The 17,298-nt window shown below is 50.0% G+C and overlaps 1 protein-coding gene across 14 annotated transcripts in view; it reads right to left on the bottom strand.

Annotated features, from left to right (window-relative positions):
* SNX8 (sorting nexin 8) overlaps positions 1 to 17,298 on the bottom strand; it is a 42,177-nt gene that overhangs the window by 3,673 nt on the left and 21,206 nt on the right. For 2 of the 14 annotated variants that reach the window (XM_072753302.1, XM_072753300.1), the window contains 11 exons: positions 12,418 to 12,608; positions 11,409 to 11,552; positions 10,769 to 10,840; positions 10,254 to 10,371; positions 9,883 to 10,004; positions 8,124 to 8,204; positions 7,022 to 7,182; positions 6,347 to 6,479; positions 3,156 to 3,224; positions 1,409 to 1,558; positions 897 to 1,046 (listed from right to left, as the gene is read on the bottom strand). In XM_072753302.1, coding sequence (XP_072609403.1) covers positions 897 to 1,046; positions 1,409 to 1,558; positions 3,156 to 3,224; positions 6,347 to 6,479; positions 7,022 to 7,182; positions 8,124 to 8,204; positions 9,883 to 10,004; positions 10,254 to 10,371; positions 10,769 to 10,840; positions 11,409 to 11,552; positions 12,418 to 12,608 — 1,391 coding nt within the window. The remainder of the gene's footprint in view (positions 1 to 896; positions 1,047 to 1,408; positions 1,559 to 3,155; positions 3,225 to 6,346; positions 6,480 to 7,021; positions 7,183 to 8,123; positions 8,205 to 9,882; positions 10,005 to 10,253; positions 10,372 to 10,768; positions 10,841 to 11,408; positions 11,553 to 12,417; positions 12,609 to 17,298) is intronic. The other 12 variants (XM_072753304.1, XM_072753301.1, XM_072753305.1 and 9 more) reach the window with 6 other exon arrangements.

Raw genomic sequence — 17,298 nt, 5'->3', positions numbered from 1 at the left:
TCCCTGGGGATGGGGATGCTGTGGTCCCAGAAGCTAGCATAGAGTGGGAGCTTGTAGCCCAGCATCCTCTGGATCCCAGGCTGCATCTTTCAGAAACGGAAACTTCCCCCAGAGGTTAAAGAACACAGCTGAGGCCGTAGCATTCTAACAGATGTGGAGCTGGGGCTGAGAAGGGCTTTAGAAAATCCAGCCTGAGTCCCCAACCATACAGAGGAACCGGAGGTGGCCACTGGCAGATGCACCCCTCTGAGCAGGTGACTGGGCTTCCAGCACTAATGCAAGGCATTGAAGGGACCCAGGGAACACAACATCAGAAAGCAGTGGCCAGCAAAAGCAGAACCACATGGGGACTATTTACGAGTTTCTTCAACCCTGGCCAGATACACAGTCTTCTAGACTGTCAGAAGAGACACACCTGTCCCGGCTCGGTTCAAGAAGTGAGGAGTTCGAGATAAACTAGTGCAACCCGGCCCTGGATCCCTGGGGCCAGCAGGTGTTGGCAGAGCTTGCCGAGCCTCTGGACAAGCACAGTACTCATTCCCGGCAGCTTAGGAGCCGCTGTTCAGAGGATGCTGACCAGGGGTCTTGCACCAACCCATCTCCTCTGACCAACGCCCCACTGCCTCTTCTCTCAATTCTGGGGGACACCATGCTTTACCCCAGACTCCAAAATACCAACAAGAGAGAAGGAATGCTTCCCTCATGGTCTCAAACTACACCTCACCCCTAGAATCACAAGGACGTCACCACTGCCATTCAGGCTATGCAGGAGACAGCAGATCTGAACAGGCCTGTTTGAAGGTCCCCCACTCCCCCAGCTCATGACCCTTCCTGGCAATCCTGCAGGAGTGCCAGAGGCTGCCCGCCCAGTCTGGGGCAGGCACGAGGAGACCCACCTCCTTGTGCCCTTGGATCTGAGAGTTGACAAAGGCACCGAGAATGTGGGACGTGAGAGGCAAGTAGACGTGGACCAGCTGCATCTCCTGGTGCAGACAGTACAGGGAGAAGTAGCTCCGGAGCTCCATGGTCTGGATGGCATTCTCCTGCTGCAGAAAAAGGAGCCGCCCCTTGCACCTGGTGCAGTGGACACCACAGACACCACAGCAACACACGGTCTCTCCCTGAGCCCAGGGCCTCAAGCCCTTCCTGACAGCACCGCTGAGGAAAATCCCAAGCCACTTGCTCCAACCAGGGATCCTGAAGGCACTGCTCTGGGCACCACGGACAATCTGCCCACCCTCCCACTGCTGGCTACATAGGCACAGGGCAGCAACGTTCTGGAAGCTCATGAGCCAGGCCCCAAGTACAGCTCCAGGGTCCAGCTAGGCCATCAGGGCAGAGCCTCCATTAGGCCTGCTCACAGGCAGCCCAGCCCACCCATGCCCCCTTCCCCTGACGCCAGAACCACCTCCACAATGCGGGACTCCAGTTGCTCCACAGAGTCAGGCTCCCGGCTCTGCACAGCAGCGCTCATCATCTGCCTCTTCATCAGGCTGTACTTGTGTAGGGCACGCTGGTGCTTATGTAGCACACCCTTCTCATGCCGCTCACAAAGGTCCTGTGCAAAGAGGTGCACTTGTGCTTGTCCACCAGCCAGAAGGGACCCAGAGGCACCCCCCACCCCACCCCGTAGGAGGCAGTGTGGAAATGGAAGCAGTGGGAGGAGGCTGGGAAACACGCATGCTTCAAAGTCAGCACTGTTCACACAGAGCCCCTTCCTCTCTAGAAACCATTCACATGCACACTCAACTCACTCTGCACCTAGGAACTGTTGGGAACAGAGCATTTCAGGTGTCAGGCCCAGGGTTGAACTGTGAGGGGTCGCAGTGCACATCAGCACCACAAACCAATAACCTACATAAAACAGGTCCTGTGCACAAGGGAAGGTGGAAAGCCAGTGTGCTAGGACAGCAGTGGACCTCTGACTTTCCCACTGCCCAGTTTCAGGAAGCCTTTGTCCCTCTAGTCTCCCAGGAATCTTGTGAGAAATACTGGCCACAGAATCAGTGCTGGGATCTCAAGTCTACCGAGCTACCATCCAACTTAACAGACAGACCCCTTCTAGAACATTTCTCAAAGTACTAGGCCCTCTCTCCTTGAGCTCAGCATGAACAATTCTCTGGCTTCACAGACATTCTGGCCCATTACCGATGCCGCCACGGCTCAGAAGCCATCCTTACAGAGAGCTGGAGGTGACCTTCCCAGAATCTCTCTGCCCATGGAAGACAGACTTCCTTAGCACCAGGCCAGCCCCTCGCATATTTTTAGGGAGCTAGAATATTCTCACACTTGTCACACATACACATATGCCTATATGCACATGACCACACATAGCACACACGTGTGTGAACATAAATATACATATGTGCATGCATATATACACATGCACATACACACACATGCATATATGTACACACAAGCCGCACATGTGCACACATACACACATGTACATGAACATGAGCAGATGTATACACACATGAATGCTCATGGATGTGTACATGCATATACACCCATACACATATGTACACACTTGAATGAATATTTGTACATGTACACAGGGTCACATATATGTATATACACACCACACATACCCCTGCGCATATACACACAGATGTGCACACATTTGCATATGTATATACATACACAAACACGTGTATACATGTGCACACAATACACATGTACACTTGCATGCATACATGTGCATACACACATAAATGCACATGCACACATCCACATGCTCATACACATACGTTAATACATATACACATACCCATACTCGCATATATACCCCAAATACGCATAAACACATGCATATACATATGCACTCACACATATATGCCCACATATACACACATACATACACATGGGCACACATGTACACCCACACTGATATACAAATATATACATAGGCATACTCATACACTCACACACCCTTCATTCCAGACCAAGGGAAGCCAGAGGTCTGTCACCACACCTGCCAGGGCTGCAGCCCAAAGCACTAGCAGCACCCACCAAGGGGAAATAACACTGGCAAGATAGCCTATGGCCGATCTTCCCCCCACAGCCCTAGCTTCGCGGCTCTTCTGCTCCTGGAGTCACACCCCTGACAGATTATGCCAAAAGCTCTATCCTTGGTCAAGGAGCACCAGACTCACTTTATAGGACTGGAGCAGATCCAAGAAGAGGTTTAGTTTCTCCACCACATCATTCTCCTCCTGTTTGCCCTAGAAGACAAGAGTGGGTGACCAACACCAAGCACTATGGCACTGACAGACCCAGCCAGGACCACCCATCTGCTGACCTGAGCCAGCTCTCCCCCTCCACAGCTACCAGCCAGCTCTGCAGAAGAGCCCTCTTCCCATACGACAGCCCTCAACACAAGGCAGGAAATCAGGACTCAGCAGCTAGACAAAAGCTATGGCCTCAGATCCCAAGGTCATCTGCCCAGGTGTGCTCACCGTTCAACAGCACTGGGCCTTCCAGTGTGCCAAAGCCAGGGTACAGCTGGGGCTAGGCTGGCTACCTGGGAACCCTCCATACTAACTCTGTGCCCACAGCCACATGTCCTAAAAGGCTCAAGCATAGCTCATATCCCTCAGCCACCAACACTTGCCGAGCACCTTGCTCAGGTGTTTGCTGGACACCTCCTAGGCATTCACCAAGTTACCTCTCTCAGATGTTTGGTAAGCACTTCACCTCTCCCAGGTGCAGTGTGAACTCCTCAAGGAAATAAGCCCCTTTTATAACCTCTAGGGCTCCAGCTGTGGCACAGCATGAAAAGCTCATCTCAGAAATCACACACTGGACTCAGTGTGTAGACAGTGCAGCCAAAGGCAGAAGATGAGAAGACAAGAGGAGAATGAGTCTGACCAGGTTACAAAGCACTGCCCTGGGAGCCAGGGGCTCCTGCCCAGGCTCTGCCACGAACTCAGGGTATCCAGGACTTACATGTGTCAAGCTCAGAGGTTCCAGGCCACTCAATCCCACACCCACAGCCAAAACTCTAACCAATAAGGTCATAGGAAAATAACAAGCATGTCTTTAAAACATCTGAAGTCCACAGGTGGGGCAGCCCGGGTGGCTCAGTGGTTTAGCACCGCCTTCAGCCCAGGGCGTGATCCTGGAGACCCGGGATCAAGTCCCACATCAGGCTCCCTGCATGGAGCCTGCTCGTCCCTCTGCCTGTGTCTCTACCTCTCTCTCTCTGCATGTGTGTTTCATAAATAAAATCTTAAAAAAAAAAAAAAAAGTCCACAGGTGCCCTGCTCCCACCTGACTCAGCAGAGGGACACAGGAGGACAAAGGTTCCCCAGTCTAGTAGTAAGAGGGGCCATCCCTGCTCACATCACTGTCTACCAGGTCCCAGTTCTCATCCAATGCCACCCAAGACCCCAAACCACCATCCTGTCAGTGTGGAAAAAACAGCCCACTCAGTCTCCATTGTCCCAGTGAGACACAGTAACCCAGGGCCCCTATGGGTCTGGGAAGAATAAAACCAGGGTATGTGAAAACAGAGGAAAACCAACCCTTGGATGTCTTTACTCATGCCGCAAGAGTGAACAAAACCCCAGCTGTGCTGGATGAAAGTCCTGATGGTTGTTTGATCCAGTTTCACATTAAAACTATATTAATTTCACTTCGATGTGAAAACCACGAGAAACAGTCAGGAAGTGGCACTTCCTCAGACATCACATTTCAAAGCAGCACCCGTGAGATAGGAGAGAATCTCGGAGTTCTGCGGGGGAGCTTCAAACTCCGAACTTGCACCACATCAGAAGCCTGAACCCTCTCTCCAGCTTCAAAGGCAGAAACAGCATCCAAATCTCAGTCGGACAACACTGGAGACGACAGAGTTAGGAGTTTCCATCCTGTGTTCTGCGTGACCTACAGGGACTCATGGTACACCCCCACATGTACCCCAACCCTGCTCTCAGGCTACCTCTGTGGGCTCAGGACCTAGGTCCTGGCAACCAGGACAGATTCACTTTTATGTTTTAAAATGAGCTCTGACAGGGACATCTAGGTGGCTCAGTGGTTGAGCATCTGCCTTCGGCTCAGGTCATGGTCCTGGGGTCCTGGGATCAAGTGCTGCATCGGGCTCCCTGCATGGAGCCTGCTTCTTTCTCTGCCTATGTCTCTCCCTCTCTCTGTGTGTCTCTCGTGAATAAACAAAATCTTTAAAAAAAAAAAAAGAGTTCTGGATGAAAGTCCAATGGGTTACAAGAAAAGTGTCTGAATGATCTCATCCAGTACTTCTCACACAGGGAAACGGGCCCAGGGACCACTGTCACCTGAGCATGGTCCCAGCACACAACACAGGCTGAGCACTGAGCAGGCTGCCTCTCTAGGCTGCCGCACCTCTAATACCACAGTGCCCGTCCTCCCCACAGTGGAGATGTGGGCACCTGGCAGACCTAGGGAGGAACCAGGCCCAACACCACTTCTGAGAAATGCTGACACCCTATGCTTAGTTTCTAACGGGAACACACCAGTACCAGGACCACAGAGGAAGAAAACCCAAGACTTTTCATACCAGCAACAAGATCAAATATCCTTTTTGGCACTTAGAAACATCCTGGGCCTCTGAGGGCCCTATTTCCAGCCCAGAAATCCCCCAGTTCCGTGACTAGAGGATCTGCCACCATCAGTGTTCTCTAGCCTACTACTAAGGAGCTTTGAGTATCAGACAGCAAGGCCCTTCACAAGTACAGCATTTTAATTTATTTGAAACCATCTACTACCAGCCTACAGACCATTTCCTCAAGAACCAGGCAGCAAACGCTCATCCTCAAAGTCATGTAGCGATTTTATGGCATAAAAAGCACCCAAGTGAGCCTTTCCATCTGCCAGTAAACACTGTACCTTCAAATCAATTGCCAACAACAACACAGCACCTGCATGTGTGGCAGAGGCATCTTCGTAGGCTACATGGGTATTTAGGCGGAACAGAGATAGGTGCTCTGGGGGTGCTAGAGCGTCTATACTGCCCCAAGTTATCGAGGAGCCAAATACTTGCTGAATAGGATGGCAAAATGGGAACTACCTGATCTACCCAGAATCATCCGGGGAAGTCCGAGATTATATTTTCAAGGACAAATTACTGCTTCCAATCCCAGCAACATCAACCTTCAAAGGACCAGAACCCAGTCCATCTTTGTCCTGGGCAACCATCCTCAGAGCATAAAAGGTTCAGGGGAACCATTGGGAACAGAAGGGGACATGCAGTTCCAATCGAGACCGGTGTCCACTCGCTCCAGACTCAAAACCCCAAAGTCCGAGTAAGAAGACATCCTTGTGGCACAGGATGTTCTTTGGAACAAGCAGTGAGGAGGCCAAGTTCACTCACCTGCTGGGCAGCCTTGTCGGCAAGCAGTGCAAATTCAACAGACAGGCCTTTCAGTGCCTGTTTAAGGGACCCCCATGTGCTGCTGTTCAGAGCGGCCCAGGACGGGAGTGGGGTTGTGTCAGACCCCAAAGCACTAAGGGGAAAAAAACACACAGAGGAGATAAGACACTCAAGGCCTTGGGAGCTGAGCTAGCCGTCCAGCAGGACACATCATCCTGGGCATCTGTTAGAAAGGCAGGACCTCAGCCCCCTCCCTAGGCCTCCTGAACTGAGTTTTGATCAACCAGCTCCCCAGGGGGCATGTGCGCACACGTGGGCTCGTGGGGCAGGGTTCTGCAAACGATGGATGAGGGTGAGTCCTGACTGGTGGAGCAGGATGAACAGACCGTGCTGTCCTTTTCCAGGTCAAATCAATCCCTTTTCGAGGATTACTGACAGTAGGGAATACACCGTATGACCTATCGACACACGTTTGTAATGTTTAGGGATCCACACTTCCCTGCCTGAATTCCCTGAGTTTTCTTCTAAATTCCATCCCCATTTCCCCAACCCTCTCCTTTGCCTTCTAACAGTGAAACTGGTCAGAATGGGTGTCACTATGGTAGATCGCCTTCTTTGAAGCCTGAAGATCCCTCCCCACTGACTGAGCCCCACAGAACCGGGCGGGGCACCTGCCTCAGCTCCTTCCCAAATACGAGAAGGTCAGCAGCATTGTCAATGGCCCTCGATGCAATCCGCTCGGCCCGATCTCGAAGCTTGTAGAAGCTGTTGTAGATGTTCCGGATGAGCTCCCGGCTGACGGCAAACTGAGTCTGGATGTCAGCCGGGAGGAAGTCCTGGCAGGAAGGACACAAAGGCCGTGGATTACTGGCCCTGAAAGGCCTTTCGGAGAAGATGCCCATCAGGACAGGGAAGGAGCCCACCAACTGAGCAGCTTGTGAGCCCAGACACCAGGCCATGAGGGGGCCTCACTGGACCTCCCTTCTTATCCAGAAAAGAAACACAAACCAGCATCAGGCATACGCCACAAACACGAAGTTGAGTGACTCCAGGAGAGTGCAATTCTAGTATCCACGGGAAGTGGATCAAATTGGAGGTCCTGCCAGAACACACTCAGATAATAACCATCAAGCTCCAAGGGATGCATGTGAAGTCCTGACCCTCCACATGAGGGCAAGGCCTCTGGTAGGCCTCATTTTGTCCCTAAAAATCATTTGTTACTGGCTTTACTATTAACTACCCGTTAATATTAACTATTTAATATAATATTAGCTAACATTCCTACACAAGGCTTAGAAGACAAGCAGCTTAGGAAATAAAACAAGAGTCCATATTTCTGTACAGAGAAGCAGTCTAAGAAGAGAAAGGAAAGAGCTACCCAGTAGCTACCCTAATTCTTTTTGGAAAAAGAGGAGATTAGCTAAATTTTACCACAAGCCAATGCAACAATCCCCCCTGAAGTCCAAGAGGCTAGTGATGGAGCATGAGTCCACCTGAATCACAAGAAGCCTCGGGATGTGGCAGGGGTAGCTGGTGGGCTCTGTGGCCAGAGTGCATTCGGTCCTGTCCGGGCTGGCTGCTCAGCACCCTGGGACCTTGGCAGATGGCAGCCTCTGTGGGCCTGTCTCCCCATTTGGGAAATGGGCATGATACCCGCTTTGCCTCAGAGCAGCCAAAAGGAGAGTCAATGAGAAAACTGTGCAGCTGGCCTTAGTGGGGGCAGAAGAGCAGGAGCTGGTCAGGTGGTCACTGGCTGGACTGGAGGACAGAGAAGTACCTTGGCCCGAGGAGCCAGCTTACAGTTCATGAATTCATCTCCAACACACTGAGTGGATTCCTTTAACTTGTTCTGCACGTCCTACAAAAGGAAAACAGAAACACCAAGCCTCTAGCAGCCGCAGAAAAGTCTGTGAGACCAGTGAAGTCAGCAAGAGGCAGAATACAGTTCAAGAGAAACACGTTCCCATATGTGGGCTTACATAAGCATCCCAGAGTATCTCGTCATGGTCTCTTCCCATCAGCCTTAAACTTTAGGGTGGTCTTCCACAGACGGGAAAGTCTGACTTAACACCACCAGCACTGCAAAACCTACAGCTCCGGAGAGCAGAGCTCTCTCCAGAAACACAGTAACTCCATCTACAGAGCAGGGATGACATCCATGCTTCAGACAACCGACCTGTCAGATCCTTCTAGGTCCCACTACATGGGGCACAGAGGACAGTGGAAGTCTCTTCCTTCCTGTGGACAGACCCATGGGACCCAGGCCCACAGAGCTCTGGGAGGGCCCAGCCCTGCCCTGCCCTGCCCTCGGAAAGCAGGCCTCCCTGGCAAAGCCACATCCAAGACCAGGACCCACAAAGAGCCAGGCGAAATACAAGCAGAGCACCTAACCTGCAGCTCTCTATGGGTCAAGGAATTCTAGAATTTCCAAGATGCCTTGAGGATCATCTGTCCTGATTCTCTCATTTTACCAAAGGAAACAGAGTCAGGGAGGTCCTAGGGACACTCTATCTCTGTGAGGGCAAAGGGTCAGAGGAGCCTCACGCCTCCAAGACAGGGACACCGCCTGGCTCTGTGCCCAGCCTGTGTGGTTCCCATGTCCCACCGCATTCCTCTCTGGCAATAAAGATTCCTGCTCTAAAGGAACCTGTCCGTCCAGGGTTCAAAGGCCCACACTCCCAGCTCATGAGCAGACGGTCACAGCAAGCTTCCACTGATAAAATGGACAGTGGTGACAAATATCCCTGGGCTAGCAGTGGGAAAGCCAGTGGCCTTCTCAGGGAGGTCACAAGCCCATCTTTCTCACCTGGCCTCTGCCTTTGCAGCTCCATGTCTGTGTCCTGAATCTTTCTGCACTGGAAGGGAGGGTGGGCTGAGCTCTTCCCAGATCCCTGCTCAGGAGGGGTTCCCTCAGAAGACGACACATCTTATTCCACCAGCAAAGCACACTTGCTGGAGCCTCTCCCCCACCCCCACCCCTTTTCCTAGGCAAGAAGGCTGCCCTTGGGACAAAGCAGTGACTTCCTCCCCAACTGGGAACAAGGGTTCTGCCTAACTTCCGGATGCTAACACTGCACAACAGCTGACAGATACGGCTTGGTTTTGACGGAAACTAACGTCCAGGTGGCAATGGTCTCCCAGGATCTGGATCAATTCTGCGGCTCTGGTAAAAAGACTCAGCTCAGTCTTCCAATGGCACTTAATCAAAGATGCCTTATTTGCTTTCTAGGAAACACTCATGTGGTGATCTGGGGCCTCCAGCACTTCTGTAACCCTCCCAAGTAAAGCCCTCAGTGAACAATCCTTGGTGTCCACTGCAACAGTGCAGAAAGCCTCCCCCCGACCCACAAAATCCTGCCAAGCCAGAGCCAAGGATGCTTTCTGACATCACAGCCCTGTCATCTGGGCAGAAAGTCAGTCTCACTTGTGCTGTCATGTGTGCAGGAGACTCCATCAGGCCACCCAAGTGAGGAGAGCAAGATAGCAGGCAAATTTAAGAGACCCTCAGGACCCTCCCATGACAGGGAAGTACTCACAGGGCCACTGAAGGACAGGAACAGCCTGAGAGCCACATCCTCAGAGAATGGGGGGTGCCGGGCCACCAGGTTAATGAAGCGCCTCAACGCCCTTCGCCGGGACTCAATGAACTCCCGGTCGGCTGCAGAGGAGAGCACAGGGTCAGCAAACAGGCTATGCAGCCTCCTACCCCAGCCCCCCACAAACATGCTGCAGGGTGGAAATAAGCCAGGAAAAGCCCAGCCCGGCCTCCAGCACACCCGTGTTACCTCCAGCACTGACTGGCCCAGCCCTCCCAGGCACCCTGGGGACAGTCAAGCCCAGCCTCCAGAGCACCCGGTGTTACCTCTCAGCACTGACCAGCCCAGCCCTCCCGGGCACCCCATGTTACCTCCCAGGACTCTCTTGGGCGGAAGGGCTGGCACCATGCGGTATGGGAACCTGTGCAGCAGCATCTCATGGAAAACCACAAAGTCGTTGTACCGTCTGTACACGGAGGATTGGAAGCGCTGCAAAAGAAGACTCTGTGCTCAGACCAGACACCAGAAACCTCCCCACGCCACCATTTCCCTTCCCTATTCTCCCCTCCACCAAGAAACAGATCCCATGGGAGCAGTGTAGCTCAGGGCCTCATCCTCCCTCTCTACACTCGACTGAGGAAAGACCCTGTCCTTCCCGGTGGCACTCACACAGCTTCCCAACACTGCATAGCGCTTACATCCTGTCCCGCCCTCGTTACCAGGGCTCTCACAGGAGTCCACACCTACATGGGTGAACCTGTCCCCCCATTTCAAGGTAGCGCATGGGAATGATGCCTTCTTCACTTCATTCCCAGGGGCGCCTTCCCGTACATGGTCACATAGTGCCAGAGCCATGAGCACGACTGCCTCCTGGGAGAGAACTAACCGTCGAGACAGAACAGACACTGCTCAGGAATGCTGGACAATCAGACGTCGGACTCAAATCCCACTGTATGCCCTGTAATGAACAGCCCCGTAGGCTCTATGAGAGCCATGCCCCACATGGAGGAACCTAACCTGGCTCTCCTGTATGAGTTCACACGATACATGTGCACGAGCAACGAAATTAAATATACTGTACTGCTTGTAAAGAACACTGCTTGGTGAAAGAAGCCAGTCTGATCCCAAGAACCGGGCGCCCTGGGAAAGGCAGAGCTGTGGACATAGGAGAAGAGGGGTGGCTGCCAGGGCCTCAGGGCAGAGGGATGAACTGGTGGGGATATAGGAGACTTTCAGGGCAGGGAACACTCTGTGTGACACTGTTGCGGTGGATGCTGGTCATCACACATTTGTCCAGGCCCACAGAACGTGTGCCCACCCAGAGAGACCCTCGCACGAACCATGGACTCTGAGTGATGACGATGTGTCTGCCTGGGGTCATCAACTGTGACAAATGGGACAGTAGTCATGGGCAGCCCATTGGGAGGAGCACGGGTTTATGGGAAATCTCAGCTCTCTCCCTCAATTCTGCTGTGAACCTAAAACTTCCCCCAAAATATTACATCTATAAAATAAATATGTTATACAAAGAAAACCATGAAGCCAGGCATGTCCCTCTGCTGTGGAACCTCTGGTGAGCGGGGTCCAGGATAGAACGAGTGGCCCAGGCTGCGGCCCAGGCTTAAGCACCAGCAGGCAGGACCCTTCACACCTCGGGCAGAGTGGCCTCCCTGAAAAATGTCCATTATGGGACAAAAAACACCATGAAACAAAAATTCTGTGATTCCTGATTCCCACAGCACAACCACACAGCCACTTGGTTTGGAAAACGTGCTTCCTCCCCGGGGTGACAGAGTCTTCCCACCAAAGCCCCACAGAAGCACACTTTCACTGCAGCAGGGCCCCACACCACCTGTCCTTGCATCCCCCACTAACACAGGATTCCACTAGCCCAAGGATGCCATCAGCTCACCAATGACTTAATTCTCAGTTTCTGAATAAAAATTCCCCCCCAGCATCTATTCTAACAGAACCAAGAGAGAGAAAGAAAATGGAGGAAGGGACAGAAGATAACCACTGCTGATGCCACCCCGTCTCCACAAAGACACACAGCCTGGTGCCCAGCTCCTTAGCTCGGGTATGGGGGCCCCTAACAATGCAGGCAGCAACCTTAGCAGAGATGAAATGGACACACACCAATCCTGACCTCTAAACTTGACCCAAAGCCCATACTGTACCCTCAGGGATTTCCCACAACTGCAAAACCACTGCCAGCCTGGCCTTTGCCGTGGTATGTGCCCCACAGACCGAACAAGCTCTTCTGAGCAGCATCCCAGACACAGGGATAGGGAGGGCAGGCTGAGCTAGCTGGGAGTGTGGCTGAGCCAGAGCAAGACATGGGGACACGCAGGCTGTGGAAACATCTGTTGGGCGGCTTGGCTCTCAGCGTCTAGTTTTGGGTCTTACCTTTAGGGCCAGCCCACAGACTCTCTCTGTGGCCCTTTGCTGACACATACCACTCCCGCCCCAACATGTCCCTGTCCCACCCCCACCCTGCCTCCTCTCTCCAACACGCACACACCATTTGCTTCTTACCTGGCTGGAAACCTCATATTCCACATGCTTCAGGAAGAGGCCCTTCTTCTCAGGAATGAGCTCCACCTGCACGGTGTCCCTGGCCAGCAGCTCCTGCAGGGTATATGACAACAGCAGCGGGTTCCCCTGAGGCATCTGCATTCGATTGGGGTATGGGTCCCTCCGCTCGCTGATCTGGGGCGTTGGCAAGCCTAAAGAAGAGAAGGCGAATGGCCAATAAAAACAGCTACTCAGAAAGTGGAGACTGCCGCCAGCCAGCCCGCCCTCCACGGGGTGCTTACTCAGCAGTCAGACTGTGACCACGTCACCCCCCCCCCCCAATCCATTCATGCTGCGGAGCTGGTGCTCAGGGGCACTTTCTGCTAACTAATCACCACGCTGTGAGGTGTCCACCCACCTGTGAATCAGCAAAGACACCCACAGATCCAAAACCAGTCAGATCTAGTTTTCAATTTGGGGCAGAAAAAAGTGATTTACAAGTTTCATGTAAAAGACCCTCCTTTCCTCTAGAGTCAAAAAGGAGGTTAAAACTAAAGAGTCATATAATTTCTCTGCCCACTGTTTCTACAGTGAACACACATGACTTCTTGTGCCAAAACAATCATTCCAGTTCCGTGTAGGTAAAAAACCCACTTGATGGGATGCCTGGGTGGCTCAGCAATTGAGCATCTGCCTTCGGCTCAGGGCATGATCCCAGGGTCCTGGGATTGAGTCCCACATCTGGCTCCTTGGAGGGAGCCTGCTTCTCCTTCCACCTAGGTCTCTGCCTCTCTCTCTCTGTCATAAATAAATTAAATAAATAAATAAATAAATAAATAAATAAATAAATAAATAAATAAATAGCTAGCTAGCTTAGAGCTAGGATTCCCAACCACACAAGTCAGAGAATGACACCCTCAAACCTCAGCTTCTCCTGAGACAAGGAGTTACCCACGCCTCACTCAGAGCAGCAGGAGACAGAGCAGAGAGATCATAGGCTAACAAACACGGAAGCCACGTTAAAAAGTCAGTTTGGTTCTTACTACAGAGAGTTCTAAAGAAATAGGTTCTTTTTGGTTAGAAAACACAGTAAAGGGGCAGCCCCGGTGGCACAGTGGTTTAGCGCTGCCTGCAGCCCAGGGCATGATCCTGGGGACCTGGGATCAAGTCCCACATCAGGCTCCTTGCGTGGAGCCTGCTTCTCCCTCTGCCTGTGTGTCTCTGCCTCTCTTTCTCTGTGTGTGTCTCTCATGAATAAATAAATAAAATCTTAAAAAAAAAAAACACACAGTAAAGTTAAGGTATCCCACAGAGGGGTGGGGAGTCTCACACTAATCAACACTGCTATAAATAACCACAACAAAATGTAGACTTCTCTTTTTTCCAAAATTTCTATGTCATTTTTCATGATTTACCTCTTAAAACAACACTTCAGAGTTAAGATTCTGGTTTACATTCTGAACAGAATTCATGACTAGATTGTTTTCATCTGTGAAATTACTCAGCATTTCAGAATTTAAAATGCAGTTGCCTTTAATTGACCTTAAAGCTTAAGAAACAAAATAAACTAAGGCTTTAATACTTACTTGGGAACTCCAAGGGCCTCATAAAAACTCCACACAAAAACTAAATATTATGTGCTCTAAAGCAGTAAGCTCCCAAGTAAAAGAGCACATATCCCAGGGTCAATGCAATCCAGGTAGGCTCAGGAAAAAAAGAGAAGCAATTCTAGCTGTACTTTCATCTCTCCTTTCAAAATTTATATTCCTGTGATATCTTTATAACATACATAATGTAGTAGTATAGTGCATGCATGTAATCTTCAAAATGTGTATGTGTATAGATGTACGTGAATACATGTGCATGAGTGTGTACATGACTATGATGTACATGTGTATATGTGTGCAAGTGTATATATACAAGAGTATGTAAATGTGTACATAAGGGGTGTGCACACATGTGTAAATGTATGCGCGTGTGTGTCTGTGTATATATGTGTATGTGGTTATATAGGGTGTGTGTGTGTATATATATATATCACAGTATGTGCAAGTGTCTATATACAAGTGTGTGTGTGAGCATGTATGTAGGTGTGTCCATGTGTGTACACAAGTGTGTATATGAGAGGTGTACATGTGTAAGTATATTGCAAGTGTGTGAGTATGCAAATGTGTGTATGAGTGTATATGTACATGGGTGTGTACATGCGCATGTACATGAGCGTGTGTGTGTGTATATATGTGTATATAGGAGTGTGTGTTTAAGTGTATGTGCAAGTGTGTCTGTGTATATAAACATGTGAGTATTGTGTATGAGTATATAGGTCATGGGTGTGTACACATATGAGTGTGTATACCTATGGGTACATGAGGGGTGAGTATTAAAGAGTCCCTAATATCTTAATGGCCAAAATGTGGAGACAACAGCTCCAGAAGGTTCTCCCATCCTAAGAACTCAGTCCCTTCCCATTTAAAAATATTTTGATGGCCTAAACTGTGTTTACTCAGTCTCTTCAGGGAGCACATGGACTCTCAGTCAATGAGCCAACAAGTGTTTCTTAAGTACCCACTCGAGTACAGTAATGAACAACGCGGGGTCACTGCGCTCATTAATAGGCATTCAGCACGCAGCTACAGACTGTCCCCACAGCTAGGCACAATCCAAGAGGATCCAAACTCCAGGGCAAATGGGAATCCCACTGTTACTTATCTTAACAGCACCTTGATAATGAGAGAGGGGGCCAGACACAGCACCCAAACACAAACTCTGTGGGCGGGGACACACCCAGCTCTATTCTCTGATACATCCCAGCTGCTGGGGTGCCTGGCATGTAGAAGGGCCTTAAAGAAAGCTTGCCAAATGACTATTTGCTAATATTTATTCCATTTTCAGGAGTGAAAAGTAGCATGTCTGAGAAAACAAAGTCTTATGTAACTAGAGCACAGAATATGTGGAAAACAGCAAATAATGAAGCCAAAAAGGTAATGGGGAAAGAACATTTTTATCAAAGAAAAGATCTGCAAATACATATATCTGAAAAGGGACGTGTACCTAGAATAAAGAACTCCTACAACACATTAAAAATAACAGAGACAGACAAAAAAACCCAACTTAAAAATGGGCAAAGGATTTGCATAGACATTCCTCCAAAGATATATATCAGTGGCCAGTAGCACATAAAAAGATGCTCAACATCACTGAACGTCATGGAAATGCAAATCACAGCCATAACAAGATACCACCCACTACAATAGCTCTAATTAAAAAAAAAAACAAAACACAAACATTAGCCAGGATGTGGAAAAGCCCAGCACTTCCTCAGAATGTCAGTGGCAGAGCCACTATGTGACCCCACAGTTCCACTCCTAGAAATATATCTGAGATATGAACATGTATGTTCAGAGTCCTATAGACAAATGTCCACAGCAGCGTTATTCATAGGAGCCAAAGAGCAGAAAAATCCAAGCATCCATCAACTATCAAAGAGTAAATAAAAGTGGCTTATCTTGGGGCACCTGGGTGGCTCAGTGGCTAAGCATCTGCCTTCAGCTCAGGGTGTGATCCCAGATCCCAGGGTCCTGAGATCGAGTCCCCCATCAAGCTTTCCGCAGGGAGCCTGCTTCTCCCTCTGCCTGTGTCTCTGCCCCTCTCTGTCTCTCATGAATAAATCAGTAAAAGCTTTTTTTTAAATGGCTTATCTGTAAAAATGGACTACTATTCTTCCATAAAAAGGAATGAAGGACAGATTCATGCTACAAGATGGTAAGTCAAAGAAGCCAGACACAAGGACCACGTTAGGGATGAGTCTGTGCACAAGAAATCCCCAGAAGAGGCAAATATACAGAAACAAAGCAGACTGGTCCCTGCTGAGGGCTGAAGCAGGAGGAGCCAACGACAAGAGAACTGGGGTGAGGATTGGAAGAGAAGGGGTTTCTCAGGAGGGTGATCATGGCAAGGGGTGCACCACCCTGTGAACACACCAGCATCACTGTGTTGTACACCTGACGTGACTGAAGCTTATAGTACACAAATGAAAACTATGAACACCTTACATATAAAAGGTGGGGGACACCAGTAAATGGCAAGAATAAGAACCTCCAAAAACCCTTTCTTCGACAGAAGCAAAAATGGTCAGAACCCACTTTTTCAGAACAGGAAATTGAAGGTGTATGACAAGCCAGCGTACTTTTATTGATGCAAAAACTGTTAAAACAAGGCCATCCTAAAAAAGCAAAACAAAACAAAAAAAAGGCCATCCTGGGTAGGCAGGATGTACCCAGGCAGGATGTACCTCAATCCAGTACAACTGGAGTCCTCCTAAGGAGCAGGAGGACCACACCAAGACCCAGAGACATATGGCACACAGGGTGGGCACATGTCAGTGGAGTCAGAGATGGAAGCCACACAGCTGCAAGTCAAGGAACCCGGAGGGTGACCTGTCACAGCCAGATGCTGGAAAGGGCAGGAAGGACCCTCCCCTACAGGGTTTGGAGGGAGTGTGGCCCTGCCCACATCTGGATTTCAGACTTCTGACCTCCAGGGCTGTGAGACATTCCTGCTGTTTCAAGCCATCCAATTTGTGTAACAAATTACAAATTACAGCAGCCACACGACACACAAGAAACTTGACAAAATTCAGAGAGATCGTTAAAGTCAATGATAAGCAGCAACACCTTGAGAGGGAGGAAAATCTGATTTCTAGAGTTGCCACTCTGGTTTATATCATTTAAACTATCCAGTTTACAACTAAAGTTTATAAGACATGCAAAGAAACAAGAAAGTTGGCCAAACGTGGAAAAACCACCCGAAACTATCCTCAAGGAAGGCCAAGCATTGAACTCATTTGACAAAGACCTTACATTAGCTATCTGAAATAGGTTCCAAGGGCATCTGGGTGGCTCA

This window comes from Vulpes vulpes, chromosome 3 (genome assembly GCF_048418805.1).
Source record: "Vulpes vulpes isolate BD-2025 chromosome 3, VulVul3, whole genome shotgun sequence".
Taxonomy (NCBI): Eukaryota; Metazoa; Chordata; class Mammalia; order Carnivora; family Canidae; genus Vulpes; species Vulpes vulpes.
The sequence above is the reverse complement of the archived record's forward strand: the minus strand, read 5'-3'. Positions and strand labels throughout refer to the sequence as shown.